The sequence below is a fragment of the Mustela nivalis genome, assembly GCF_964662115.1.
Source record: "Mustela nivalis genome assembly, chromosome: 20".
Lineage (NCBI taxonomy): Eukaryota > Metazoa > Chordata > Mammalia > Carnivora > Mustelidae > Mustela > Mustela nivalis.
In genome coordinates this window covers 40,008,576-40,027,299 of record NC_139039.1, presented here as the reverse complement: position 1 = coordinate 40,027,299, position 18,724 = coordinate 40,008,576, and the positions used below count along the sequence as shown (strand labels likewise).

Below are 18,724 nucleotides of genomic sequence, written 5' to 3'. Positions count from 1 at the left end.
TTGGCCACTTCTTGGAGAACCTTGAACACACTGGAGTTGCTTGTCCGTGTGGCTTGAATTTCCCGCCCTGGAGATGCTGGAGGGAATTACAGAAATTCGGAATCGCCCCGTGGAGAACATCCAGGGTCAGATCACGAGTGGGTTTTAAATCCCCTTACAGATTCCGGCCAGTCTGATGGAAGTATGTCTTATTTTCTTAAAGTTGTCACTATCCTGTTAGCTAAAACATATGTGTCACAAGAAGGTGCTATTTAATGATTCTGGGGGGCGGGTACAGGACCCCGAGTGATTGTCCTTTCTTTCCATGTGAGTCAGGCGGGACTTGGGAAGACACAGAGGACAGTCCAGCAACTCCTGGGAGCCCCGGGTGGCAGTCCCCTGCCCACATCTGCTGCTCGTCCCTCCTCGTCCGATGTTGGGGAGCCCTTCCTTGTGGACAAAGGGCTTGAGGCTGTTGGGTACAGCTTCTGGAACTGAGACACTGTTCCTCACTCTACCTCCTCTGTACAGCGGTCCCTTCTGCCCCGGGCCGGGTGCTGGCATCGCGGAACACAAAGACGTCGGTTGTGGTGCAGTGGGACAGGCCAAAGCACGAGGAGGACCTGCTGGGCTATTACGTGGACTGCTGTGTGGTGGGGTCCAATGTGTGGGAGCCGTGCAATCACAAGCCCATTGGCTACAACAGGTGCGGGGGCCCCAGACCCACTGTATGGGAAGGGCCGCACTCCAGCTGGGAGCCACGCGGTCCTCAGAGTAGCGCGAACGCCGGCAGACGCGACCGTGAAGCTCCTCCACGGGTGTCTGTTTTCTTTCCCGCTCGTGAGGGGCCAGGACTTGAAAGCCAATGAGTGGGTTGAGAGCACGGGGCTGGAATGGTTAGCGTGTTGAAGAGAGAACTCTAGAACCTTGGTCCTTCTGGAGTTATTAGCAGTTAAGGCTTACCTTCCAACAGGAAAGTTAAAACAGCAGCCAGGACTCCTGAGGTGTTTTATTTTTCCATATTGAGTTTTTGAACTTTTTAAAATGGCTTTGCATGAATGAGAGTCGTCTGCTCCAGCCACTGATGGAGACAAAGCGGGGGACCGTCCCCTCTCTTATGCGGGGCAGTGGTAGGGGATGTGAGCTCGTGCTGGGCGGAGAGGAGCATCCTTGCCCCCGGCATGCGTTTACCCCCCACTCCTGCAGGAGTCTGAATGTGCAGGACGTCTGACTTTAGTAGGTGCTCTCCAGGGTATGCTTCTCAGGTACGTAGAGGCAGCAATCAGATTCTCCACTGTGGATGGGTTATTGCCAATGGCTCAGCCATATTTCCCTTTTTAATTTACTTAAGAACAAACAAACGAAACTTGGGAAAAGCCATGGCTAGGAAGGGAGAGACGTCACTGAGAACAGTATGGTTAGATATTTCAAATCCACAGGCAGCAGACTCAGAAAGAGATCTCAGGACAAAAACCTAAAAGCAGCATTCTCCAGATGGAGTTTTGTAAATGGTCACTAAAGGTCTGCAGGCTCTAAGAGGGGAGCAGACTTTCTCATGTGGATGGGGTGCTGGCCTCTGCTGAGCTCCTCCTGTACGGGTTCCACTTGATGCTTGTAGTGATGCTGGGAGGTGGGGACTGTGGTCCCATTCTGCAGCTGGGGCGACTGTCTCACAGAGACAGTGACCCATAGAGAGTATCCGTGGGTGTTGCTTTCTGCACCCTCAGACCTGTGCTGCTCCTGTCCCTGGTGTAACCAGGCATCATGGCCTTCCTTGCTGACCCTGGGTGTTGATTTGCATCCATTAACTAGAATTGAAATGGGAAGTGGATATATAGCATACATATATAAAGAACTCAAACTACTCAAGTTCCTTTTAGTGCCAGTGAAAAAAAATTTTGGAGTATTCCCATAATTTTTACTCTGCTGAAGGAGAAGGGGAAAGGCTGAGGTGCGTGGTCATGCCCCTGACTGGTGTTTTGTTCAGGTTTGTGGTGCACGGCCTGACGACCGGCGAGCAGTACATATTCCGGGTGAAGGCCGTCAACGCTGTCGGCACAAGCGAGAACTCGCAGGAGTCCGACGTCATCAAGGTCCAGGCCCCCCTCAGTGAGTAACCGAGGGCCTTCGTAAGCTCTACGGGAATAAATGCTCACGGTGGCAATAACATGCTGTCCCGGGAGGGTCCTCATCCGCCGGCCGCACGTCCTGGAAACATGGGGCCGAGGGAGGAGAGGTGAAACGCCAGCAGGGCACACACTGGGGACCCACGGCTTCATGGCAGGTCCCATGTCCCTGCACGTGTGTGCCCATCTTGACATGCGTGCTGTTGGGATGAACATCTCTTTCGAAGTCGCTGCTAACCTAGAAAAACATCAGTGGCCTTTCCAGCTGGTCTTAGTTCAAGGAGCTTTTATCATCCCAGAGAATTCCAAATGTTGATGTGAACTTTGTGGCTTTGTTCATAAATGGTTATCGTTAGAATCGATTTTGGTCAAATAAAACAATTTGGGACCTAATTTCAGAGGTGGGCCCTGGGGCCACGAGTGTTGTGATTGTCACCCTGGTGATTTCATACAAAATGGGCTACACGGCAAACACGTGCCCTGGGACATTTGGGGCATGAATGTCACATGCTACTTCTTTTGAGTCATACTGATAGCCTTTCATTCCTGAGAGAAAGGTTTTGCTCTTTATTTACTTTTGTCTCTGACGAGACAAAAATTGTTATTATCGCATTTTTCAGAAGTTCAACTTTCTCTCCTAACAACACATAAAGTCATGTTAGGGAACAACCAAGCAGTGCCCAACCTGATACTACTTAGGTGGTCAGTATAGCACAAAATCATTCTTTTGTTTGAGGGACATTATTCTGATCTGTCCGTTTTACCCAGGAGGGACTTCCAAATGTTATCATTCCTACTTATGACAAAGCAGTTGTCTGCAGTTTTATTCTGTGGTGGGAACAGGTATTTCCCCGGTCACCTGTCTCTTGGGTAACAGAGAATGACCAGACGCAGGTCACCTGGAGCTGGGGCCAGGGCTCGGGGAACAGAGGCACACCCTCCCTCAGGCCCTTGGAGAAGATGATCCATTTCCAAACAAACTCATGTGAATTCATACTCACCGGAACCGATCTGATGTGGGAAATTAAGACCGGCTGGGCAGTAACGTGCAGCGTCTCTGGTCATGGGGCACGGCTGTAATTCTTCATGGATGTCACAAGAAAGCTGCTCCTGGAGGTTTTCCCTAGAGGAGGGGGGAAATCTCTTGTTTCAACCACCCAGGCCAGATTTGAATAATGGATCGCCCCTGTGTTATTGACATATTGGAAGATGTGTGTGTGTGTGTGTATGTGTGTGTGTGTGTGTGTGATTTCCTGGGGGAGGTATTTAGGAATCGCAGTGAATAGAGAGGACCGAGTTACCGTCTTTAAAGGAACAGATGAGAACATGCAGGGATGGTTGAGGTTTGGGGGCCCCTCCGCAGAGCAGGAGCGGCCCCAGGGAGGGCAGGGCGGGGGCGGGGTGACCTTCCTGCTGTGTGTCTTTGCAGCTGTCCCTTCGCACCCTTATGGGGTCACGCTTCTGAACTGTGATGGCCACTCCATGACCCTTGGCTGGAAGGTGCCCAAATTCAGCGGGGGCGCACCCATCCTCGGCTACTACATAGACAAGCGCGAGGCTCACCATAAGAACTGGCACGAGGTCAACTCTTCGCCCGTCACAGAGAGGATCTTAACGGTTGGTTCTTATGGGCCCACTGGTTTTTGCTGGGTGGTTTCCCATTCTGGGCAGAGTCCTTCAATCGTGACTCAGAGTTCAGGGCATTAAATAATGTGACACAGACACACAAGCAGGTTCAGAAAACTTCACAGCCTCGTGGGAGAAGGTCTAGAATTGGACCGAGGAAGCATTTTCTTCTGAGACGCAGGAGAGGTGGAGAGGCAAGGAAGCGGGTGGTGTGGGGGGTCGTGTCCCTGCTGGGAGCAGCCCCAGGCCCCCAGCCCGTCACCGCGTGGTTGTACAGGGCTGGTGCGTCCGTGCTTAGCTGGTGTTCCGTCCGAACACCCTTGCCCAGGCTTGTTCCTCACGGCTCTGCTCAGAGAGGCTTGTGTGCACAGCCTCTGAGCGAGTCACTTGCCCAAGCACACGTTCTGCCCAGGCAGAGAGAGAGAAGGAACATCTACTTAGAGTAGGAATATCAGGGATCAAATCCAGGGGCAAACCCTCCCCAGCCACGGGCTTTCTCTCCACCTCCCTGAGCCTTCCGCTGCTCCGTTGTGTGGTTTAGGTCACAGGCACGTGTGTGTGAGTGCGTGTGCGTGCATGTGTGCGCACGTTGGTGCACGCACACACGTGTGAGAGTCTGTACGCATGCATGCGTGTGCCTGTTTGTGCACGTGTGAGAGATTCTGTGTGTGTGTGTGCACGCACACGCACATACACGTGTGAGTCTGTGTACATGCGTGTGCACATGTGTGTGGGAGCCTGTATGCACGTGTGTGTGACTGTGTGAGCACGTGTTGGTGCGTGTGCGCGTGCAACATGACCGATATCGGTGCACGGTCAGCCCCACCGCCGTGCTGAGCTGTGCTGGACGAGGGCCCTGACTCCCGAGAGAAGCGCCTTCTTGTTCCAGAACGCCGGGGGCTGCCGGGATGTGAGCTCCGTCCGCAAGGAATGGACTGCTTGACTTCAAACACTTGCTCTCGAGGCTCTGTTTTTCCAGGAGGCGATGTCACCTGGATGCAGTGGGGCAGGGCTGAGGGCTCTGGTCAAGGCTTTCCCTGTACTTTTGGGGCACAGACCCTCATGTGGCCACCGGCGCGACCTGAGCGCCGCCGGTCTGTGCTGGGGGTCGGTGACGGGTTGTAGGGCATCACGCAGCTAGGCTAGTCTGGCTTCGGGCTCCAGCCGGGGGTTCTGCAGAAGGGATAAGGTCTTAAGGGCAGGCCCCCACGCCTGCTACTCCACACACGCTCTGTGGCTTTCCTCTCCATGAGCCTCAGACGGGCTGCTGAAGGGGTCATTGTGCCATCCTCATAGGCGCGGTGACGGGAGGAATGAAACAAGGTGGTAGGTTCCCTAAGCGACCACAGCATGGCGGCTGCATTCACAGCCCTCTGGGACAGCACCGTCCAGTTTACTGGCCCAGCCCCCACCCTCACAGTTCATTCTAGCAGTCTGTCATGACTCCTCCAACAGGCAGACAGTGAAGTGGTTTTTTCACTTCCTGTGTTAATTTAAATGCATCTCCCCAGGTGGAGGGCTTAACAGAAGGCTCACTCTATGAGTTCAAAATCGCCGCCGTCAACCTGGCCGGGATCGGGCAGCCGTCGGACCCCAGTGAGCTCTTCAAGTGTGAGGCCTGGACCATGCCCGAGCCTGGTGAGAAGCCCCACCCCGGACCATGGAGCTGTCCTCCGTGTCATGAGGTCACAAGCCTCAGAACTAGTGGGCGTCCTGTCTGCGCGTGGTAGGGCGTCCCGCTCTGTGCCGGGCACAGGGCGCAGCTGCGGACAAGGTGGCCCCGTCCCCCGGCAGAGGCTGAGCGGTGACGAGCATGAGGTGGTCAGTGGGGTTGCGTGAGGGGACAGGGAAGGCGGCCCCGGGCAGGAGGAGCCGGTGCTGGCCGTGAGACGACACAGCGTGACCCCGCGGTTCCAGTGTGAGAGGCCCCGTCCTCCCGACCCGGGGGGACCTGGGACCTCTAGTTCAAAAACGTAGGATAGTTGCTAATCTGCTTGCATTAGTACTTCACGTTTTAAGTCTGTTTTCATCCATTCTCAGAACCTGGGTCTTCACTGGTTACCTCCTGTCTGCCAGCAACCTAAATGGGACGGATAAAATGCTCCTGTTTCGAGCAAAACTGAAGTCGAAGCTATTCTGTGGGCAGAGAATAGTGTCTTCTCCCTCCTTTCCTTCGGAGTGTCCTTGTGTAACAGAACAAATTCGGGCCCCTTAGAACCGCCAGTGGACGGAGCGCTCTCCCGACTTCCGGAGACTTTCTGGGGCTCCCCCAAAGGGCTCAGCAACCCCTGATGTGGGTGATGCAGTTCAGGCACAGCCCCTGCGCATTTTCCCTTTGCCGCTGAGGCCGCTGGACCTGGGAGTCTGCGCTGCCCCCGTGGAAGGCTCCAGGGTCTGAGCCGGTGATGTGCCTGGGCTCGAGGAGCAGGCGTGTGTCAGGCAGGGGTGCGGGTGCCACGTGTGTCCCTGGTCCGTGCACCCGCTCTCTATGTGAGCCGCACCTGCTGGTCCTGAGCGCTGACAGGGACTCGCGGGTGACTCCAAGGTGGCGCGGTCCCCAGACGCCGGCCCGACTGTCCCCTCTCCGTGCTCCACACGTTCTCCGGGACGTGCGTAAGGAAGGCCGATGTGATACGTAGAGTCCTGCGGTCTGGGAGCCGATGAAGTCATGTGTCCCGCGGCGGCCGACGCCCGGGGTTGGTGCATGCACACACGGCCGACTACGTCTGCCTTTTCAGGTCCTGCCTATGATCTGACGTTCTGTGAGGTCCGAGACACATCCCTGGTCCTGCTGTGGAAGCCCCCCGTGTACTCCGGCAGCGGCCCCATCACGGGCTACTTCGTGGACTATAAGGAAGAGGATGCTGGGGAGTGGAGCACCGTGAACGAGGCAGCCACCGCCAACCGTTATCTGAAGGTGACGCTGTTCCCTCCCGTGTCCCCCACCCTCCCGGGACGGGGTCTCTGGTCCCTTCTGGACAGGCTCAACGCCGCCAGGCCAGCTGCTCAAGCAGCTCAAACCGTCTTTTGTGGCGCTGTGGACGGTCCCCGCGGGGGCGATGGACACTGTGTGTCTGTGGTCAGGCCTGTGTTGTACCCGTGTCCTTCGTGACGGCTTGTAGAAGTCGCACGCGTAGACACACATGCACGCGCAGCTGTAGGACGTCGGAGAGGAGGGCGTGTGCACGTTCCTCTCTCCTGTCCTCCTAGTGGTTCTGTTCTTAGCGTCGACAGCCGACCCCTCACTGGGGCAGTTGTGACTCCCGTGCTCGGGTGGGTCAGCCACCCGTCCTGGCTCTTTGTCCCCGCTGCCCTCCTGCAGAGGCTTCGCCTGCTTGCTTGTGAGCTCTGTGGTGTGGTGTAGACGGCGGCCGCTGACCGGAAGCCCACACCTGAGTCGTGTGCACGGCTACATCCTCTGGGCAGCCGTCCAACCCCGCGAGACCAGATCAGCTTCTGATCCACACCGAGTGAACTGCTCAGCTTCCAGAGATCTGGCCCAATCAATGACTGAGGAAATAGCTGATGTGTATGTTACGTATCAGCACAGATCGCGGTTCACAGAAGCTACAGACGTGCAAGGAGAGAACAACTTAATTCTGCTGTGTCCGAGCAATGGGAACTCTGGCCCGGTTCCAAATCACATTTGAAGTAATGCTTCCTCCCATAGCGTTATGTTGACTAGGAACGCTCGGTGGCCGGCGGGGTATAGGATTTTAATTCTGCTTTGAGACAGGCGGAGGAGACAGGAAGCCTCTCTCAACATGGAAGAGGGTCTGTTTCTTCTTGCCAAGTCGGACTGTGAATGAGTGTGTCTGTCTCGCCTTCCGCTTTCCCAGCTCACTGTGCGAAGCTCTTCCTTCTTTCAGAAAAGGGGCGTGTGCTTGGTAAAAGGTGAAGACTGGAAGTCGTTTTCCCTTATCGATTAGTGTGTGACACGCTCTCCGTCTTTTTCAGGCCTGTGACCTGCACCAGGGCAAGACCTATGTCTTCAGGGTCCGGGCTGTGAACGCCAGCGGGGTGGGGAGGCCGTCGGACGTGTCTGAGCCGGTGCTCGTGGAGGCCCGACCGGGTGAGACGCGACCGTGTGGCTGCTGAGGATGGCGGGGGGCTGAGGGCCGCCAGGCGTGGGCGACGGGTACGCGTGTCTGTGTGCGCGACGCAGGGAGCTGGCTCCTGCCGTCTTGTCCACGGTGTCGAGCGGCAGACAGGACAGGCTGCCCTCCGGCCCTGCACGGCCCCGGCACCCCGAGCCACGCTGCGGCCCCCGAGGCCATTCGCACAGTCGGTGGGGTCCACATTCGGAGCAGTAAGGCTGCATGCGGAGATGATGATGGTGTCTCTCGTGACTGCTGAATTTTGACGGGGAACCTGGGGCAGGTGGCGAAGGCCCACGGAAGGGACGTCAGTGGAAAGTGCTTCCAAGGGTGAGGTCAGCTCACGGGGTACGTGGGGACGGAGTGGTGGGTCCGCGAACCCTGAGACCCTGTTGTCTCCTGCATTGCTCCTCTCTGGGGACTGACCTCACGTCCTCTGCCGCTGGCGCTCTGCGCTTCTGCCTCCGTCGTAACCGACAGCATCTGTGCCTGCCCAGGCCGACGGTCCTCCCCAGCCTCTGCTTCCTCAGGGACAGATTCTGACGGGTCTGTGTGGGGCCGGCCTCCACCTGGTCAGAAGGGACAAGCAGGTCCCCTACTGTTCCCCCCAGGGGAGGAGGCCAGAGGGAGGAGGCCACGTGCCGTGATTTCGGGGGTGCCCGGGGCCCTCCCAGTGGCCAGTGGTCAGATTTTGGGGAGAAGGAGGGTCTTTATGGCTGACATGTCCTCTACGGTGGGACTGGATGCAGAGACGGGAACAGACGGAGACGTGATGACTTAAAACCCTGTCCACTCCGGCCGCCACCTGCTCCGGGAGCATCTGCCCTGCCGCGGGTCCCACTCAGGTCCAGGGGACCGTGCAGGGGAAGCCGATGACTCGGTGGGGACCAGGCCGTCGCCTCCAGACGGAGGCCGCGTGCCTGTGACACGGCGCTCCCTGCCCTCTCCGCAGGCACGAAGGAGATTAGTGCCGGCGTGGACGAGGAAGGCAACATCTACCTGAGCTTCGACTGCCCGGAGATGACGGACGCGTCCCAGTTCACGTGGTGCAAAGCCTACGAGGAGCTGGCGGATGACCAGAAGTTCCGGGTCGAGACAGTGGGAGACCAGTAAGTCCCCTCGTGGCTGGCCCGGGGGCCACCGGGGCCGCCGACAGACACGTAATCTGCCCCGCGGTTCTCCTTCTAGCTCGAAGCTGTACTTTAAAAACCCGGACAAAGGGGACCTGGGCACCTACTCGGTGTCCGTGAGTGACACGGACGGAGTGTCCTCCAGTTTCTCCTTGGACGAGGAAGGTAACCTCGGGGGCTCGGCGACGGAGCGCGCGGGCTTGGGGGCTCGGCAGGGGACACGGACGCTAGCGTGGAGAAGACGTGCTTGGGAGATGGGCGCCTGTTCGTGGGGGGCCGGGGCGCAGGGCGATCGCAGAGACGAACGCTCCCTCAGAGGTGTAAGGAGCGCTCTGGCGTTTGTGCCCTGTCCGGCACCCAAGTCACCGGGCCGGGGCCGGGGCTTCTAGAGCCCCCCGTAGAGCCCAAGGTGGGTTTCCGCTGCATTCCAGTAGCTTGGCAAGCGGAGGGGAGCGGATGGGCAAGTACGGCCGCGAGGTTCGCGTGAGACCACGGATGGGGGCTGCTTCCCTTCCAGCACGGAAGAGTCAGGACGGTGAGAGAAAAAAATACATGTTTTCTGTGCGTGAACTAAGATTCAGCCGGCAGAGTCAACATCTCTTGCTCCCTTGCAAGCAGGAGACGGCAGAAAGAAGAGCCAGGTCACGGCCGGGGCCCAGGGACAGGCAGGTCTGTCCGGGCGGACTCCCGCACCTGCATCCCTGGCCAGTGAGCGGGGCTCACGCGGCAGACGCTGGTGCTGCTGGGGACTGTAGTGATTTGTGTCCCGTGCTTGTGACAAACCGGCCCACAGTCAGGGTCAGCCTCACGGTGAGGCAGAGGGAGCCCCGTCGTGTGGGATAGCTCGGTCCCATGTCAGGCGTTCTCTGGGTCTCTAGAGCTGTCTAGGGGCCGAGAGTCCCTTGTTAAAATACGGGGTCTTCTGGGAGGGCCGGCGCCTAGTGGGACGACCCAAAGTTCCCCGCTGGTGTGTTGGGCGGGGGCAACTGAGAGTGTGATCCCGCGGACACCTGCCTCGGAGGGTCACTAGGCGTGGGCAGGGACAAGAGGCAGGGACGAACGCCAGGAGGCCCTGTCCTGATGCTCAGGCCGCTGCAGGGCAGGAGCTGGGCAGACGGGGAAGCTCGTGCGGATTCAATGAGACCCAGCAGGAGGGCGACTGGGGGTCGGTGTGGACGCGGCTGCCCAGGGTCCTCAGGATGCATGTGTCCAGAGACAGGCCCGAGCAGGTCCAGAATCTGCTCTGAACGCCTTGTAAGCTGCCATTTCTGACCCTAACTCAGTGGTCTGGTTTTAATTCAAAACATCCTTAAATAATCCTGAAAAGAGTTCTGTTTCTCTGCTCCAGTTTTAAGTTTGTAGGTGACGTTTTCACTCTAATTTTAAATAGTTGCAAAGGACGAAAACCTCCAGCATGTTTTAAAACGTAGGTGGACTTTAAAAAATCTTTTAGAGAAAACCTTGGAGCTGCCGATTTCGCTCGCTTGACTTATGGAAGTTCCCACTGTTAGACCTAACGGGGAAGCCAAGCCAAGCCCCCAGTCAGGGAAAGTCTGACCTCATTTCTCGGTCCAAGTGAGCGTGTTCACACACGCCTTCGTGACCGCCATCTCTTTTCTAAGTTCCAGTTAAGAAGGAAGGGGGGAGGAACCTTCCGTTTTTCTTGGCTTGGTCGTGGGCCTCTTTCCGGAGCGATGCATTTATTTTTATCGTTTTATTTTTATTTTTAACTCGTGGCAGTAACGCAGCACAGTGAAATCCTGGGTGGGCAAAGCATTTTGAGGGACATCTTGCAAAGGGAAGGGAAATCACAGACCCCCGCACACTCTCGATATTAGGAAGGAGTTTGTGTGGAATTTGAGGGTCTGGAAATGGGTGTCTTGAAAGTCCTCCCTGCAAAGCCTGCCCCCGCCCCCAGCCCCACTGTCCCCAAACTCTGCCTCACGTGTCCCCCACCCCTCCCCTTCACGGCAGGGTTGTTACACGGCGAGGGTCTCAGGAGAGAGTGTTTGAAGGTGGTTTAAATCCTGTTTGCCGTCTCACTCCTCCTTAGCCTTTCTTACGCAGTGAAATCTTGGTGGTACCGGATCTCTGCTCGGTGATTGTTTACGAACTTCTGCATGTCTGGGTCGAAAACCAATGCACGTATCTTTCTCAATTTTAGAGCTCGAACGTTTGATCGCACTGAGCAACGAAATCAAGAACCCCAGTAAGTAAGCGCGGGACCCCGCCTGCTTGCAGGCCGACGGCGAGCCGGGAGGGCCCTGTTCGTTGCGGCGCAGAGCTCACGGGGAGCGCGTCGGCGAACCGACCGTTGCCTTTCACGCGAGCAGCTTCCACGCGTGTCACCTGCTGGCTGGAAGCAAACACGAGTGGATAGCACAGCTTGCAGAAATTTTATTGCATAGAGAGAGTTTTGGGGTTTCGCGTCACTGATCCTAATCCCAGCAAGTTGTCAGGTGGGGTCTCCAGTTACGGAGTTACACGCAGGCGAGCGTGTGCCGCAGTCCGTGGAGAGAGCCGGGAGGGTGAGCACGCGGCCCACGGGGCTTTACCTGCACCGGCAGGCCGACCTGCGGCTTGTTTTTGTTTTCCGGTTTTCATGATCCAGTTCAACCCCCTGGGGTTTCACATCCTCAGAAACCTCAGTAACCGGCTCCATGGTTTGCTCCAGCATGCAGCCCTTCTCCGACAGCGCCTCGTGCATCATTGACTTCGATTTCTCTTCTTCCCGTAGCAATTCCTCTGAAATCAGAATTAGCTTATGAGATTTTTGATAAGGGCCAGGTTCGCTTCTGGCTGCAGGCCGAGCACTTGTCACCAGACGCCAGCTACCGGTTTATTATTAACGACCGTGAAGTCTCTGACAGCGAGGTGAGCTCATGCACATGGGACCCCCTCACGCACACGGGAGGCGGGGGAGGACCTCGGGAGGTCAGTGACTTCGGGTCGGGTCCTGGGTGTGTTCTCATCCCCCTTTGAGCTGCAGAAATTGGGGCACAGCCGGTTGGCGAGGTGAACGTGTGACGGCTGAGTCCTGCCACGCTTAGAGACTGGTCTGGGTTAGACGAGAGATCAGAGTCCCTGAAATCCGGGCCCGCCAGAACCAAACAACGGTCACTTTGTTTTAGAGACGCTGAGCCTGGTGTTATGAAAAGGTTCAGGTGACGTGGGAGGCCCGGGATATCCTTAATGGACGGGCCCGCTCACTCTTGACCCTGGTTTCGAAGTTGTGCGTTCTCACCCTGTTGTGGGTGGGTCCCGCTCACGGAGCACGTCCCTGGAAGGCGTCCACGGGGAGATGTGCTCCTGCGCTTCCCTAACCTTTTAGGCGGCTCTCTTTTGTGGCTCATCTGGGCAGAGCGCGGCAGGACCGCCCACCGTGTCTAGAACGCTACGACACAAACACTCTTGCCCTGGGTCTGCTGTTCATTGTGTGTGAGGAGTCCTACCATTATTGTAAATATTCCCTTTCTGGCCGTGGAATACCAAGTACGCCTCCGGGTACTTCTGGTCCACGAATTCCGGCACAGCTGCTGGCATTTGCAGCTGAGGGAAAACCTGCTCCGTGGGCCCTTCCTTTCCTGTTGGCTGGAGAGCGAGGGGCCTTGACCCCCTCTGCTCGTGGCCCTCGGGACTCAGTGTATGGGGCCGTCAGCCTGCTCAGCGCCCTGCCTCGTCCCTGTCGCTGCCCACACGTCCGCGGGATGCTTGCCATGCAGGCATCGCTCGGGCCACACAGGGGCCCACTCACTGTGTCGCTGAGCTGGACCCCTCATCTCTGGTCCAGGCTTTGTCCCCGCGGCTGTTTGGTGAGATTTACTTGGTTGGAGGAGCAGGTGTCGGGCAGACGGGAAGGACAGAGATTGTGTGAGTTGTCTTACCCCGAGAGACGGCGATGGCCGTGAACGGGAACAGGCAGCCGTGGCCGTCGAGGATACGCAGGCGCTTTCCTCCGGCTGCGGGGAAGCAGCGGCACGCATTCCGTCCCGGGGAGAGCGCGCCGTACGGTCGAGGACTTGGGGAAACCCTCTTTGAGCAGAGGCCGTGCTGTGAGATGAAGAAGAATTTAGTGTAATTGTGCTTATTTGTAGAAGGTCTTCTGATGGACAGTTCCTCCCTGCTGCAAGAGCTGGCTTTAAACACGGACGTCTTTGCTGCGTGGCTAGTCTGTTGGGATGGGGCTGCACTATTTCACCGGCTTAATTAGCAATCCACAGGTGACTTTTCCGGCGGGGAGACTGATGTTATTTTGTGTGAGTCACATCAAGGCCTGTATTTACGGTGCCCATAAAATCGTTGAACTCTATCCTGCTGCATAACAGCAATCGCAAGAAGCCTAATTAATTTCTCAAACCTGCCCAGACCCGGCAGTGCCGTAGCCGAGAAAACCGGAGACTGAGAGTCCCGCGTTCTTACTTCCGGACCCGGTGGGGGCGGCTCCTGGGGTCCTGTCCGCAGGGGCTGGAGGTGCTCGTGGATCGGACCGTAAGACGGCGCTTTGTCTCAGTGGTTTGACATTTGCTCTCCGTGGTCAGAAGTAAACGCTCAGGAGGACGGGGCGAGCCGCGAGCCAGCAAGCACCTGTCCGTGCGGTGTCTCCCTTCTGTCCCCACCTGCCTGCCGCCCGCCGCCGCCCGTCTGCGCGGAGGACACACGCTGCCGCGTCCTGCGACCGGGACCGTTTCTCGGTGACCGCCCGCTCAGGAAGCGAACTGAGGCTGGTGTGCGCGCATTTGTGTCTCTCCATCGCGTCCCACAGACCAAGCTCCGGGCTCCGTTTCCCATGCAGACACAGTGTATGACCGTAGAGTGTGCGTCACGTATGTGAAATCGCAGTGGAAAGTCTAACTGTGAAGGTGGTGTCTGCTGGAAGACAAGGCCAGGGGATGGGTTCTCGCCTCTTAAAACCTCAACGTCATATTGGCTCAGGCAGGACCAGAAGTGTCACGGTTGATCGTTGGGAACACGGTCACCCTCTTTCTCTCCCCTGCGTGCATTTTACAGATCATTTCTGATTGTCCCCCAGAGCCAGCCAGGAGGTGGGGACCCTCGGGGGCGTGTGGGCCTGCGTCCCGGAGCTGCAGAACGGGCACCAGGCGACCGGGTGACAGGGGCCTTCCGATAGTCCTGCAAGGCCATCCGGGCTCAGGGACAGTGCTGGGAGGGCTGAGGTGGCGAGCAGGGTTTCCGGAGTAGGGGTGCCTGAGGTGAGTCTGGAGACGCAGTCAGGAGGCCAGGCCGGCCTGGCCGTGGCCTGTGCTGAGCGCGAGCAGTGGGATAAACGGGGCCGGCCGCGGAGGAGAGAGAACGGGGCCAGCCGCGGAGGAGAGAGGTGTGCCGCGGGAGGAGGCGTCTGGAGCCTCCTTGGGCAGAAGAGATTGCAAGCGGCGCCCGGTGCTCGGGGATGTGAACTCACAGACGGACGGGGCCACGTGGCTCTTCTGCTTGTATCTGAACGCTTGTGCCAGCGGCACTTGGACAGCTGAACTTGAATGTGGGCTCAGAGACAGAAGGTCACCGTGGAAATAGCACAGCGTCTGGCAGAGAGCAGCACTGTTCCCTCAGATTTTCTGTACAATCACCTGCAGGGAGACATTCCGCGTTCTTAGGAGCGGGAGCATTCTCGGCCGACACGGCTCTGAGGGCAATGGAGCTTCCCTGGGCGGCCCTGCTTTCCTCGCCACTGACCACAGATCACGGGTGTTCGTTCTGCGCATCCCGGTCCCCGGGCCTCCCCTTGCCGGGCTGAGACCAGGGTTCAGTTTGGGAAGACCCTGCCGGACCCCCTGTAGGGCTCACAGGGAGACGGAGCGTCTGCAGGGAGCGTCCTACGGGTTACCGGGGACATTGCGAGCCGTCACCAGAGAGAAGAACCCGAGCCCCAGGGCCACGGCCTGCATACTCCCTGCCTTGGAGATGACTCAGTCTTTGGATGTGATTCTTCTGCCCCCGCAATCCTGGCTCCGTTTCAGATACTGTCTGGCCCAAGGCTGGAAGAAGACATTGTCCATTCGCCAACCAGAAAACAATTTGGTGTCTGTGAGCCTGTCACGACCAAGAGAGCGGAGTGTGAGAGAAAGCTGAGCTTTGGATGGGCTCGGTGGTGCGGGGACATGTCCCCAACCAGAGGCTGTTGGTAGGGAATTAGTTCCGGTGCGGTTGTTGGGACCACAGCCAGTGGGGTGCCCCGGACGGCGAGATGAACTCGTCAGTGAGAATCCCACACACATCTCTGTGGTCCTCACTGCGCTCCGGGCGCACAGGCGCTGGGTGGGAAGGGTGAGGACGGTCCGGGTTCTGGAGGCTCGCCGTCCGGCGGGATGTGTGGCAGGCGGTGGGCGGACACTTGGACGGGGCGGTGGTCTGCCCTGGAAGGCGACGCGTGAGCAGCAGGGCTGTGACGGGAAGGGCCCCTGCCGGCTCCCGGGGCCGTTCGCAGTGGGTGCTCCCTGTTCCAGTCCGGAGGGAACAGGGCAGGGGAGCAAAGATGCTGCGTCAAGGAGTGAGGGGAGCGCGAGGCACCGGACTTGCCCGGACACACACGCTCTTCCAGAGAGTCTCTGTGCACCGACAGCCGGCTTCCGGGGCGCTGGTCCACGCGGTGGCCTTGAAGCCACGGTTCTGAGTCCTCAGAGCACAGCCAGCATGGTGCTTGACGGTGGGGTGCTGCTGGCCAGCTCCGTCTCACGGTCCGTGAGGGGTCCCTGACGGCACACCGCCTTTTCGTCATGTCCCGAGTTGCCTCGTGCCGGTTGCCGGTCTCGGGGGTGTGCCGTCCCTGCTGGAGCCTTCCCGGAGGAGGCAGCTCCCGCACAGCCCTCGGGCCGCCTCACCGGGGGGGGGGCACGCGCGTCCCTTGGTTCACGCATGGGTCACCGAGCGTTTCCACGGTACAATCTCATTTTGTGTGTGTCACAGTCCCTTGGGCGTAGTGGTAGATGCGACGGTCAAAGTCAGAGACAAAACCGGGGGAAGGAGTCTCCTGGGCATTAATTCCCTGCCTCCACCACTGCTTCCAGAAACACAGAATGAAGTGCGACAAAGCTACTGGCATCATCGAGATGGTCATGGACCGATTCACGATTGAGAATGAAGGCACCTACACCGTGCAGATCCATGACGGAAAAGCCAAGAACCAGTCTTCTCTGGTTCTCATCGGAGACGGTACGCCCGCCCGCGTGCGTCTGTGCGCCTCTGCGAGGAAGTCCACGACCTGCTCAGACCACACGGACTCAAACATTTCTCATTTCTTTTCCTTTCAATATCGACTTCAGCGTTCAAGGCTGTCCTAGACGAGGCTGAATTTCAAAGGAAGGAGTTCCTCAGGAAGCAAGGTAGGTCTGGGCTCGCCCCAGGAGCCGAGCAGACTGGGCGTTTCCAAGTGCGTTTACGGCAGATTCGGCGCGATGCCCAGTGGCTGCAAACGCTGTTACAGACGATCACGGAGTCAGGCGTTTCCCGTCCGTGGAAACTTGGGTGTTTTTCTGTTCTTTGCACTTTACATTTATTTTCATCCGAGGTTTTGTCTTGCTTCTACCTTTGAAAGCCCCAGACCCTGCAGATTAGTGTTTGTATTTCCTGTTCCTGAGTCAAGGGCATGGTCAGGGTGGCCGAGGGGCCGACCGGCTCGCCGAGTCCTCTCTGTTGGCCGCTGAGACGGAGGTGGCCGCAGACCATTTCCTCTTGGTGCGAGGGACTGGGGCGAGCAGCACGGGACCGACGGCCGCGACTGCGGGCTCGCTGCGTCTGCCCTTCCCGGGGACGCGCATTTCACTCCCGCCGCGCGCCCCCGGCACCCCCGGGTCGGCCGGCTCCTCTCCTCGCCGTGGCCCTGGTCCACACGCACACCCCCATCTGCCGGGGTCTGGCCATCCCACAGGGACGTGGCTTTCCAGGGTCTGCAACTGGGGCACCGTCCGGAGTCCGAGCAGGGGCTTCAGGCCTCCCAGGACCTGTCACGGGTGTGCGGACCCCGCGGCGCCGCCAGCACGCTCCGCCCGAGCCGGTGTGACCCGGCGCGCCCCGGGGACGGCCGCCGTCTGCGCTGTAGCTTCCTGCGGGCCGGAGCTCGGGACTTACCGCGGGAAGGACAGGCGCGTGCGGACGCGGCCCCATCCCGCCCCGTCCCTAGCGCAGCTGCTCTGCCGAAAGCGCCCTCAGAGATGCAGGAAACACGCACGGACGCGGGTGCGCCCTTTCCTTTCCTTCCCTTCAAGGAACCATCTCTCTCGGTTTCCCCCTCAGGCCCTCACTTCGCGGAGTACCTGCACTGGGATGTTACCGACGAGTGTGAAGTCCGGCTTGTCTGTAAGGTGAGGCCTGGGCTCCAGCGAGGGGCGGTCGGCTCTCCCCGCGGGGCTGTGGCAGGGCTGTGGTGGGGCTGTGGCGGGGCTGTGACGGGCCTCGCGGGAAGCGTCCGCCGGTCAGGGGATGCGAACCCGCGCAGTGTGCGGGCGCCGCGTGGCTTCGGGTCTCACCACGTTCTCCACGTAGACTCCGGTGTCCGCGCCTCCCGGAGCGACAGTGCCGCGGCGACGTGCAGGGGACAGTCAGGGGCGATTTAAACTGTTTAAGAGTTTCAGCGAGGGGCCGTTTGGGAAGTTCGCTACGATGAAAGGCATCTGGTAATTTCCATGCTGCTCACATGGTTTCTTTAAGGAAAGAAGGAATGTTTTGGAAATAAGGAACTTAGATTTTGTCCTAAGAATCGAGCACTGAAGTAAGCCTTCCTTCCTGCGGAGGCTATAAACCTGTAGGTGCGGGAACAGACCTCCAGGAGCAGGAGCTGTGGGAGCAGCGCTACAGCAGGGACCGGGGACCAGTAGTGCCTGGTTTTGGCCCAGAAAAAGAGTAATTGCACGAGGGGACAGATGTGTTAACTAACCCAGCTGCGCTGGCCATGTCCCAGGACTGGGAGGTATCCCTTACACTTGAGCAGTGTTAAATGTCAATTATATCCCAGTAGCTCGGGACAAAAGTAAGGTGCAGGCCAAGGAGAGAGAGATAGGCGTGGGGCAGCGTTCGCCTGAGGAGGGACGAGCGTCCGGTCAGGACCAGAGTGTGGGGCTGGTGTGCGGGGCCGGACGGAGGCCAGCCAGCGTGTGCTTACACGGCTGTGGGGCTCGTGGGACTTCTCCCTCCCGGCGCGCTTGGAGATCATTCTAGTGCCCTCCCCCCTCTGTAGACACACGCCGGTATGTCAGGTTCCCTGAGCACAGCGAGGCAGAAGTTTTTAAACGCAGATGCTGGAGGGACCAAACACAGAAACGGACACTGGAGCGTTTTGCAGTTTGACACACTTAACTGGTGCAGTCGTGTCCCAGCTCCTGTGATGCTGCAAAGCATCCTACGTGGTCTTCCCCTTAGTAATACGTCAGATGGTTTTTTGAATGTACTTGTATAACGAAACACGGGGAGAAAATTTAGGCAAGGGTATGTACCTTCATAATAGAACTTCACAGAAAACTGTCTTTTATATTTGCTTATTTATTTATAAAACTATCTTTTAAAAGAAGAGTTTACCATAAAATAAATTTCAGTCAGACACAAGAAAATCCCCTAGGAAGTTCTCGTGTGGCAGACGTGGGGACTGGGGTGCTCCGTCTTGGAGACTGAGTCAGGCCTGTGCCACGTGATATCTCGGGGGTCTTGTCACTCTCTTATCTAGGTATTATGGACACTTTCGGTGCCTGTGTTTAAGGAGCAGGAGGGAGAAATCACAGAGAACACAGAGGGAAGACAGTGGGTCCTTCCGGGGCGTGAG

At 58.1% G+C, this 18,724-nt stretch overlaps 1 protein-coding gene across 2 annotated transcripts in view; it reads left to right on the top strand.

The window, feature by feature from the left end:
- The window catches only part of MYOM2 (myomesin 2), a 124,827-nt gene that overhangs the window by 85,943 nt on the left and 20,160 nt on the right, over positions 1-18,724 (top strand). For both annotated transcript variants that reach the window (XM_082715278.1, XM_082715277.1), the window contains exons 16-28: positions 511-685; positions 1,967-2,088; positions 3,535-3,722; positions 5,243-5,369; positions 6,470-6,648; positions 7,689-7,803; positions 8,781-8,937; positions 9,017-9,123; positions 11,123-11,167; positions 11,696-11,832; positions 15,981-16,125; positions 16,236-16,295; positions 17,206-17,273. In XM_082715278.1, coding sequence (XP_082571404.1) covers positions 511-685; positions 1,967-2,088; positions 3,535-3,722; positions 5,243-5,369; positions 6,470-6,648; positions 7,689-7,803; positions 8,781-8,937; positions 9,017-9,123; positions 11,123-11,167; positions 11,696-11,832; positions 15,981-16,125; positions 16,236-16,295; positions 17,206-17,273 — 1,625 coding nt within the window. The remainder of the gene's footprint in view (positions 1-510; positions 686-1,966; positions 2,089-3,534; positions 3,723-5,242; positions 5,370-6,469; positions 6,649-7,688; positions 7,804-8,780; positions 8,938-9,016; positions 9,124-11,122; positions 11,168-11,695; positions 11,833-15,980; positions 16,126-16,235; positions 16,296-17,205; positions 17,274-18,724) is intronic.